The following is a 10,606-nucleotide window of genomic DNA, read 5'->3' as shown; positions in this document are numbered from 1 at the left end:
AGAGGAATCTCTGCGAACTCAGTGGTAATCTTTTCGAACCCGCTGCCTGTTCTTGGCTTTTCCGTGAGCCATGTGAATTGCATGCATGCACCTAGCCCCACGGTCCGGTAGAACAGCATTTCCCAGCGTCGTCGCATCCTGCCAGCCTCCTTCTGCCCTGGATGACCACAGGACAGAAAGCCTTGAAACCAACCTTGGGCCTTGAGGGAAGCCACCGCTGCCATATGATCTCTCTAAGTGCCCCTGCACAAAATGTAGGGAGTTTAGGGGGTAAGGGACACGCCAACCTCGGCCATTCCACGATGAGAAGACATAGCTCAAAAAGAGCAAACCGGGTCGGAGGAAGCCCTGCAGAAAACTAAGACCCGTGCATTGCCTACACCGTCCCGTGTGCAAGTCCCTCTTCTGGACCTTTCCCTAAGCCAACAGCTCTTCTCTCTATCCATTGAAGCCCGTCCTGGCGACCCACTTGATTTAGGTCAGAAAACAGACACTAACAGCTCTCCCTCGCCTCGGTAAAATTACTAAGTGGAATTTATTGGGCAAGTCCATGCAGGGTGGTGGGGAGAGCCCACGTCCCAGGTTCGGGCTGTCACTAGTTTTAGAAAAACAAGTATGGGCCAGAGCACTGGGCAAGAAGTGACCATAATCAGAGACCATCAGCCCCACCCCAGTAGCTGCGTCGTGCCCCCAGGGCTGAGGGACAGGAGGAGACGCACGCACTCTGTTCCCTAGCCCGCCCTTTGCTTTCACAAGATCCACGGTGACTGCACCAGCTCGAGCGCCTTTAAAGGGCCACACACGCCAGCCGCCGCTATAAAATGTTCCCGGCGGCACAGCTGCAGAAGTGCGCTGCCGAGCTGCGGTGAGGAAGCAAGCTCCGCCCGGCTGCTCCTCCCACAACCTATCGGCGCGGGGCTGCTCCTGGCAGAGAGGACCAGACGCGAGGAAGGCACAGCACCCACTCGGGCCCTCCGTAAGTATCCAGTTCAGATTTTGCCACCAACTCGCCCACGAGCCAGGACATGTGCTAATAATGCTCTAAGCCGGTTATAAAGACGTGAAAATTGGGGGGAGAGGGAAAAAAGGGGGGAAAGGGGGTCTGTCCTTCCTGGGATTCCTAGCCGAGGCCAGCCTGCTGCTGTGTGCTTGTGCGCCAGGGCTCTACGGGAGGCAGTGGGGGCTTAAGAGCCCGGTCCCCGCGCCGAGAACCAAGCGTGGTGGCTGTGATCGCCACCGCCCCGGAGTCCGGGCGCCGAAGCTGCGGGCCGGCAAGAGCGCGGGTCGGGGCAGCTCGGCGCTGCCCTGTGCGGTGCGGCGGCGCGGCGCGGCGCGGAGGTGCAGGCTTTTCCCAGGCGCCCTGGGGTCGCGTGGCCGCCCGTGCGGCTGGGGACTCTGAAGCGAGTGGCTAGCGGCGGCGGCGGCAGCAGCGTGCGTGCCAAGGGGCTCGGGGCTAGGTCGCTTCGTCCATACCTCAGTCCCTGTGAGCTTTCCTCTCCCGGGCAAGCAGCTTCGCGGAGGTAAGCCGGGCCGCCCGGCAGGACGCTGGACTGGGCAGCAGGGGCCGAGGGCACCGGAGGCGGCCAAGCTGGCCGAGGGGCTGGGGGACTTGTTTGCTGCCGGAGCTGCCGGGCAGAGGGGCGGCAGCCCCGGCCGGCCCGCGGGACGCGGAGCCCACTTGTCCGGAGAAACCCGCAGCACATCCACTCCGGCGCCCGCGCTTTCTCCGGCTCTGCTTCCCCGACTTTGCCAATACCCAGGACTGCATCAGGCCGCTCGGGGGCCGCACAAAGCTCTTGTTTCCTGGGGGGCTGGAGGCGAGAAGGGCTTCTGGCTGAACTCAGCCAAGCTGCGTGCTGCAAGTTGGAACATTCTGGCAACTTGCTTTCCCCACGCAGCACGACCCCCGTGCACACGCCCCTCTCGAGGGGAAGCGGCCGCGCGGCGCCCAGCCTCTGCCTCACGGGGCGCCTGATCAGGGGCGGGACAGCTAGTCTGAACCACGCACGCCACTTTTAGCGTTGTGACCTTGGGTTAAGTTATCGCACCCACCTCAGCACCTCGAATCTTTGCTAGCCGGCTGCGAGCAGCGGCAGCATCGGACGCTCCGAGGGCGCTCGGAAGTGTCTGGGAGGCGCGCGAGCCACTGCCGCTGGCGCCAAAGTGCGCCCCCGCGCGCGGAGACGCTGCGGGTCCCCAAAGTCGCGCTGACGCGGAGACCCCGTGCTTCGTCGCCTGTCTGCTTCTGAGCACCTGAGGTAAAGGACGCTTAGAGCCCTCCGGCACTGGTGCTCGCGCTTGGCGTGCGGGGCTCCGTTCGGCCAAGCCCGCCTCGGTGGCTCTCTCCGGGCGCGTCGAGGAGGCCCGGCGAGCTGTCCGTAAACAAGGGGCCTTTAGTTTTAAGGTGGCGAGTCTAGCTGGGCTGCTTGGAGCGCGTGCAAGCCAAGCCGCAGTGCTGTTTGGACATTTAGATTTCTCAGTAGCAATGGAGGTGGAGTATACCGGTTGGTGCCATTTTTAACTTTTGCTCTCGGGACAGGTTCGAGACGACCCCCACCCACACCTGCCGCGCCCTTCCCACCCCACCCCCCTTCTCTTTCCTCTTCTCACCCTTCAACAGCGTTGGCGAAGGCCTTCTCAGAGGGTAGCCAGGCGAGGCCGGGCGGCGGGAGGCAGGAGACGCGAGCCGCGGAGTCCGCACTTGTTGCGCGGCTTTTTTTTTTTTTTTTTTTTTTTTTTTTTTCCGCGGAGCCTCGCCGCGGCTCCGCGGTCACCACTTCGTGGCTCGGAGCAGACCCAGACATCCGTGAACCAAGTTTTTTCCCTCAAATGAACGGAAGGGTGGGGTAGGAGACAGAAACTGGGGTTGTTGGGTGGGGGTGGGGGGTATGCAATCGCCTCTTAGACGGACTCCGGAGCTGCCCGAGGGGTGCGGGCTGGCGCGCCACGAGGGAAATGTTACAAGAGCCTGCCCGGCGAGCCCACACCAGAACACACGCACTTTCCTCATATTTCCCCCTCCCCTTCTTGTTGCTCTTGGGGTTTTTTTTCCCCTTTTTGTACATTGGGGTACGAGTAGCGCACGGGAGAAAGAAGAAGGATACGAAGGTGAAGCGATGAGGAACTTGAATTAGTGGCAGGGCAGTGCTGGCCCTCCTGACGATGGTGCACCTTAGCGCCCTTGTCTTGAGATAGATGGCTGAAATATCCTAGGATTGCTTCTTCAGTCAAGCGGTGTGAAACCCAGCAAGTGCCTCTCCCTTACCCCCACCCCCACCCCCACCCGTGTTTTCTCTTTTGCTTCCATCCTTTCCCCCCAGTAGGCTGATATCAAAAGGGGGGAAATAGGGGGATAATGGTAACTTTAGAAGCCAGCACATTCTTAATGACCACTGGGAGTAAGAAGGAGGATAGAGTCCTAGCAAATTCCAGCCCCTTTGAGAAATGACTGTTGGGGTCCTTAATTTTCCCAGTTTGAGGTGGGTGTTTTGTTTTATCTTGCCCCCCCCCTCGTTCCCTTATCTCTTTGGCACTTGGACAAGAGAATCCACCCATGACTTTAGTAGCCATCTGGGTAAGTTCAGGTATGAAGACTTGGCCAATGGTCAGAAGAGGCCTGTGGCATAGGACTCCTAGATGATGCTCTCCAACCTGCTGCTCTTGCTTCCCTGCTAAAACCCAGAGGATTTTCCCTCAGGAAGAATCCTTTCTTCTCTCAGCCACACGTGGGTGTGGCCTGGTTATGGGCTCTGGGACACTTGTCCTAGGAAAGCCCAATCTAAGAATTGTCTTGTAGAAGCTTGAGATATGGAGGAACTGGGCTATCCCAGTTATGCTGTGGGGTTCCTGCTGCCTTGGGGTCTCCAGAACACCCTGATCTGCTGTCTTCTTGTAGGCATGGCCCAAGACAGGGCTTTGGAGACTTACTACATCTTCCTTCTTCTGAATTCTCATTTTTTTCCCAGTCCCATTGAAGACCTGGATGCTAGTGACCCATTGCCATGGTATACTGCTTTCTCAGGGACATGCCTGCTCTCAGAACCAGAAACAGTGCCACCCCTACCTCTGGACTCTGAGGAAATGTCCATGTGTCCTCTCTTGGCATTGTGGGTCACTGTTAGACCCTGGCTGAATAGAACATGCCCCTGGCTCAGGACAGAGTGGCAGCTGTCTCTGCTCTCGGGGCCCAGGTGCTCTCTGTTTAGAGTTTAACCCTATCAGCGTCCTTGTGTAGCTGAATGGATTCACCCGGACTTGGAATTTTCTAGTTCTCCCTTTACCTTTATTATTTCTTCTCTTTTACTTGCAGACCAACAGGCCCAGCTGGCGGCATCAACTGCCACCGATTTATCGGACTGCTGCCCAGGCTCTGAAATGCCAACTATGTCGAGGCCTGCACTTGATGTCAAGGGTGGTACCACCTCTGGGAAAGAGGTGAGTTTTGTCATTTTACAGATGGAGATACTAAGGCATGGAAAGATGGACTTTAGGGAAGGAGGTCACATACCTGGACCTCCTAGGTGTGGCCCTGTAGCCACACTGCTTGACCAGAGAAGATACAGCAGGGCTTCGTCTGGGGAAAATGAGAATAACTTGTTCAAAAGTGGTTGAATCAAACTCACTAGGGGTGTTGAAAGAGACAGCAGGAAATGGGTCAAAGAAGCAGAATTGGAACAAGACCACTGTGATAAAGTGATTATAGTGAGGCTGAGAAGAGAGAAAACGGGGTGCCCTTTTTAGACAGGGGAGCACATGGAGTAGCAGGGGAGGGAGGCCCACTTCCAGTAAGGTGTTCTCCAGTGCTACAGCTAAGCTCTAAACTTAGGAATCAGAACCACAATAGCAAAAGAAACCTAACTGTCCAGGGCTCTTCCTACCACCTACCCACCCACTAACTCCAAATATAGAGCATTCAGGAGCATTCCAGATCCTCATGAATTCCAAAGGGAAAGTCAGAAGGATGGCTACTATGGTATGCCTTTCTGTCTTCTAGGATGCCAACCAGGAGATGAACTCTCTGGCCTACTCCAACCTTGGAGTGAAGGATCGCAAGGCAGTGACCGTCCTGCACTACCCCGGGGTCACCGCAAATGGAGCCAAAGCCAACGGAGTTCCCACTAGCTCCTCTGGATCGACATCTCCAATAGGCTCTCCTACTGCCACCCCTTCTACCAAACCCCCATCCTTCAACCTGCATTCTACCCCTCACCTGATGGCCAGCATGCAGCTTCAGAAGCTTAATAGCCAGTACCAAGGGGCTGCGGCTACTGCTGCTGCTGCCCTCACTGGTGCAGGCCTACCAGGGGAGGAAGAGCCCATGCAAAACTGGGTCACTGCCCCGCTGGTAGTGGGAGGTTCACCGGGATCGGTCACTCCTCCTGCTGGTGCCCAGAGCCCTGCTATCATTGATTCTGACCCGGTGGATGAGGAGGTGCTGATGTCTCTGGTGGTTGAGTTGGGGCTAGATCGAGCCAATGAGCTTCCCGAGCTGTGGCTAGGGCAGAATGAGTTTGATTTCACTGCAGATTTTCCCTCTGGCTGCTGATGGCAAGTGCCCCTAAAAAAATGAGGAAAAAAAAGCCACCGATTCTGTTGTAAATAAAAGTTAACTTGCAAAGAGATAACTGCCTGAGTGTGTTCTTCATAGGGGTCTAAAGTTGGGGGCTGCAATTCTGGGGTTGCAAGAGCCTGAGGGGTGTGGGAAGGCTGGCCCAGATGGCCTCTGAACTTCTGCTACCACCACTGCCCTTATCTCCTCAAGAGTCCTGGTACTTCAATTTTCTAAGACTCCACAAACACTGTCCTATAGAAGAAGACTGGCCACAGGAGAGTCTGGTGGCCAAGACATTCTAAGAAGGCATGCTGCGTCAAATATGTCTGCAGCTTCCTTGCCATCGGCACATCATTGGTACGTGGCATATGCTCCCAACTCTAAAAGCCAGCAATCCAGGGTTGCATCTATGGCTCAATAGTTAAAAGCGCTTACTGCTTTTGCAGAGGACTGGGGTTCAGTTCCCAGCACCCACATGGTTGCTCACAACCATCTGTAATTCCAGTTCCAGGGGATCTGACACCCTCTTCTTACCTCCAGCATCAGAGATGCATGTGGTACACATATATACAGGCAAAACACATACACATAAATCTTTTTTTTTAGAAAAGTCAACAAGTCAACTGACCCATTTAGGACTATTCCTTTAGCCTTTTGCCTTTCTACAGCAGACAGGATCAAACATTCTACGACCAAGCATTCAGAGACTGTCAAACCCCTCAGACAACTCCTTACCCCTCCCCTCCAAGCCTAGAAGAGTCCAAGCTGGCCTGTATGCTCCCCAATTCCTACCTCCTTGGCCTATTTTGTGTGAGGACATCCTGTTTGGGCTTTGTCTCTCCAACTTAAAAAGTATAAATGAGGCCCAGCCTTGACAATTTCAATGATCAGAGATCTCTTGAGGCAATGACTTCAAAAGCATGCCAAGTGGCAAGATATTAGCACTGCCCCAGATCCTGGGTCATAATGCAGCCCTGGTATCATATATGGGCTAGAAACTGCTGCCCACATTCCAAACTCCTGAAGATGTTCTTCCTCGAACACTGAAAATTATTAGCCTCTGAGGAGCAACTTGAGGCTTGTCCCATAGTGAGCACAGTCAAGAAGCTTACTAATAAAGGCACTCATTGAATCAAACCTTCCTGAGTACCTGCTCAAGGTCAAGCATTTTGCTAGACACTGGGAATATGAATTAGATAAGGTTTGTGCCTTTGAGTGTATTTCCCATCTCAGAAAGAGGGGCACAAACCAGTATTCTCCAGAACACAGGGAACAGTGTTATCTGATCCCTGAAAAGGAAATAGTTCTATCTACCTGGGATGCTTGGGTAAGGTGTTCTAGTATTGAACTGTTATTTGCACATATCACAAGTAATAAATACACAATATGATCTCATTATTTAAAAAAAAAGTAGAGGGGCTAGGGAATGTGACTTAAGGTAGAACACTTGCCTAGCATGCATGAGTTCCTGCATGCCAGTCCCAAAATGGAATGGTGCAAAAATCAAAGCACCAGTTAAGAAGTAGAAATTTGGGTTGGGCAGAAACAGACAGATCTCTGTAAGCTGGAGGCCAGTGTGGTATACATAGCAAGTTCCAAGTCACCCAGGGCTACACAGTGAGAGCCTATCTCAAAAAAGAAAAGAAAAGAAAAAAGAAAGAAAGAAGGGAGGGGAGAGAGAGAGAGAGTTCCAGATCCAGATCCAGTTATACAGTTAAAGAATCCTTTGTCCAACTCTTCCTTAGTCCTGGCTGCCTCTGATTCTCCACAGAAATAATTGTTTATCTGTTCCTGGTTCATCCTTGCCAACCTTGTTTTGTCCTTTAAAAAACTGTTTTTGTTTGTTTGTTTGTTTGTTTGTTTGAATACAACTTAGCAGGGTCTGGTTACGAGCTCTTGAAAAGACACAGTTTTGATTCCTAGCATTCACATAGCACCTCACAACCAACTGTAATTCCAGACCCATGATTTGATTCCCTCTTCTGGCTTCCTTGGGCAGCAGGCATGCAGGCAGGCAAAAACACCCATACACATAAAATACATTGATTTTAAAATAAGCTACTAGTAGCACAGGAGCAGTACAGGAGCCCTACAGGTACAGGGCAGGGTCTGGTGCAGTATTAGATAGAAACCTAAAACCGGGATGGTTCCTGGGTCCCTTTCTGCTGAAACCTTTGAAAAACATGAGTCTGGCCAGAATTTGTACCTGTTCCCTAGTTTGTTCCCCTTGATCTCTGAGCCTTGGGGTTTTTAGGATGACAGTGATGGAGAGAGATCTGAGTATGGGATCAGTACTTGAAAATCTAAAAATTGTGGAGGTGAATGAAGTCCAAGGGCAGAAGATGAATGTCTCAGCTCAAAAAGAAGCCAGGGAGGTGGTATGTGCCTTTAATCCTAGCACTCAGGAGGCAAAGGCAGGTGGGTCTCCAGGTTCAAGGCCATCCTGGTCTACATAGTAAGTTCCAGGACAGCAGGAACTACACAAAGAAACCCTGTCTCAAAAGAAGAGGAGAAGGAGGAAGAGGAGGAAGAGAAGGAGGAAGAAAGGAAGAAACCTTCTCTCTCTCTCTCTCTCTCTCTCTCTCTCTCTCACACACACACACACACACACACACACACACACACACACACACAGAGAGAGAGAGAGAGAGAGAATCACATTCACCTTTCTTCCTCCTAGTTGTGCTACTGAAGCACTCAACAACAGATCAGATGATGCCGAGTCATACATTCATTACTCATTATTTAAATGCCAGTCTCTCCTAGCCACATACAGAAATGAAAGTTTACTAGCTATCTGGGCATCCCTAGCTCCACTGAAGTTACCATCACACCTAGAGAAGGTACTTCTGTGAGGAAGAGAGCAACCCTGCCTCCTGGTGTCAGCAGCCAGGAAGTGTGGTCACCTGAGCAGGCTTTCTGAGAGCCTGGTCTACTGGGGAGGATAAGGACAGCATGTACAGGGAAGGGCACAGTGGACGACAGTTGTGCAAATCTCCATAACTACCCAGCTCTTTCATTATCAGCCCTCTTCACAGATGGATCCCTTCATTTATTATGGTACCATGAAGTTCCAGAAAGGCAAATTCCAGCCAGGGTCTCCTAGCTTAGGCTCTGCTGCATACAGGTAAGGAACACTGCCTGCTGACAAGGACCCCTAAACCCAGGACAGATGAGAACAGGTAGCAACGTCTCCAAGAGCCCAGTGGTTATCCTGTTCCCTAGGGATAAACTAGAGAGACCCTGTGCCCACTTGAAAGGAACTCACAGTTCCCAGGCAGTCATGGCCTTGGAGAATGAATTAGACTTGCACGTGGCATCCAAACTGGGAGAGGTGGGAACACAGCCTCCAATCAGAGGGACAAGTGGAACATTACCAAGAAGATAGAACAGGGCCTGCTGGAAACCAGAACAAAACACCAGAAAAACACAATCTTGAAATGAGAAGGCCTTTTCAAGGACACAAAGCTAAGGAAAACATTGATATATTTAACTACATTGTTTAGCTGCATTTTTGTGGGGGGTTGGTTTTGGTTTTCTGAGGCAGGGTCTCACGCTCCAGCTCCACCTGGCCTTGAACTCACTACGCACTCTGCAGGCCAGGCTGGCCTTGGATTCATGGTAAACCTCCTGCTTCACCCTCTCAATTATTGGAACTGGAGGCATGTATCACCACCTCAATATTTAACTGCATTTTAATCACTGTATGGACACTATCCTCTAATCCCAGCACTGTAGAGGTAGAAATAGGAGGATCACAGTTCAAGTCCAGCCTGAGCTACATAAAAAGACAAAATTTTGAAAAAAAAACTTCATAGTAAAACACATACACACACACACACACACACACACACATACACCATGAAAGTCAGGCATGGTAGTACACACCTTTTAATTTCAGTACTCTGGAGGAAAATGTAGGCAGATCTCTGTGATTTCAAGGTCACCCTGGTATACATAGTGAGTTCCAGGCCTGCCAGAGCTAAACAGTAGGCCTCTGTTTAAAAACCAACAAAATAGGGCTGGGGACAGATGGCTCAGCAGTTAAGAGCACTGAGTCCCGAGTTCAATTCCCATCAACCACATGGTGGATCCAAACCATCTGTAATGAGTTCTGATGCCCTCCTCTGGCATGCAGGTATACATGCAAAGAGAGTACTCATATACATTAAATAAATAAGTCTTTTTTAGAAAAAAAAAACAACAACAAAATAAAAACAATCTCATCCAGGTATGGTGGTACACACCAGTACTTGGGAGGTAGAAACAGTCAGATCTCTGTGGTTTACAGGCCAGTCTGGTGTACAGAGCAAGTTTTAGGCCAGCCAGGGTTTCACATTGAGACCTGGTATCAAAAAATACTCATCATAAACAAAGCCAAAGCCAAAAGGTAACCCATATGGGGCTGGAGAAATGGCTCGGTGGTTAAAAGCACTCACTATTCTTTGAACACCAGGATTTAGTTCCCAGCACCTGCATCAGGCAGCTCACAACTACCCTGTAATTTCAGTTTTAGGGGTTCCAACACCCTCTGGCTTTCAAAGACACCTACACATATACAGTGCACATAAACTCATGCAGGCACACACACATATACACATAAATACAAATCATAACCATTTTAAAAGATAGCAAATATACTAGAAAGTATCTACAACTTACAGAAACTCTGAACACAGTGCCTAGGCATAAGGAACCGCTGGGCCACTAGCCCAATATAAAACCAGGCAATAGCAACAGACAGTTCACAACAATAAAGCTCAGAAAAGAGATTTGGGGTTTTGTTTCAGGGAGAGGTGCATTTTTTTTTTAGTGCTAAGAATCAAACCCAGGGTCTCATACCTGCTATTGCTACATGTGTTCCATATGCTGCATCTTGAGCCATGCCTCCAGCCCTTAAAATACTAAATAATTAATTTTTAATTTTTTTCATAAACATTTTTATTATATTTTTCTCTGTACCAGATTCCCTATCATGACTTCATGTTACTCCTCTTTCTTAAAAAACAAAAAACAAAACAAACAAACAAACAAAACCCGAGCCCGGCGTGGTGG

At 50.9% G+C, this 10,606-nt stretch overlaps 1 protein-coding gene across 4 annotated transcripts; it reads left to right on the top strand.

Annotated features, from left to right (window-relative positions):
• The first annotated feature begins 834 nt into the window (after positions 1-834).
• Positions 835-5,625, top strand: Cited1 (Cbp/p300 interacting transactivator with Glu/Asp rich carboxy-terminal domain 1). 4 transcript variants are annotated; one of them, XM_021153730.1, is made up of 3 exons: positions 835-976; positions 4,310-4,434; positions 4,994-5,625. In XM_021153730.1, exons 2-3 carry the CDS (start codon positions 4,375-4,377, stop codon positions 5,543-5,545), a joined length of 612 nt encoding a protein of 203 aa, XP_021009389.1. In that variant the 5' UTR covers positions 835-976; positions 4,310-4,374; the 3' UTR covers positions 5,546-5,625. The 4 variants fall into 4 exon arrangements, with proteins under 4 accessions (XP_021009389.1, XP_021009391.1, XP_021009390.1 ...); XM_021153732.1 differs by lacking the exon at positions 835-976 and adding an exon at positions 1,475-1,520; XM_021153731.2 differs by lacking the exon at positions 835-976 and adding an exon at positions 2,095-2,258.
• The last annotated feature ends 4,981 nt before the right edge of the window (positions 5,626-10,606 follow it).

This window comes from Mus caroli, chromosome X (genome assembly GCF_900094665.2).
Source record: "Mus caroli chromosome X, CAROLI_EIJ_v1.1, whole genome shotgun sequence".
Taxonomy (NCBI): domain Eukaryota; kingdom Metazoa; phylum Chordata; class Mammalia; order Rodentia; family Muridae; genus Mus; species Mus caroli.
Note: the sequence above shows the minus strand (reverse complement) of the source record. Positions and strands in the feature narration are given on the sequence as shown.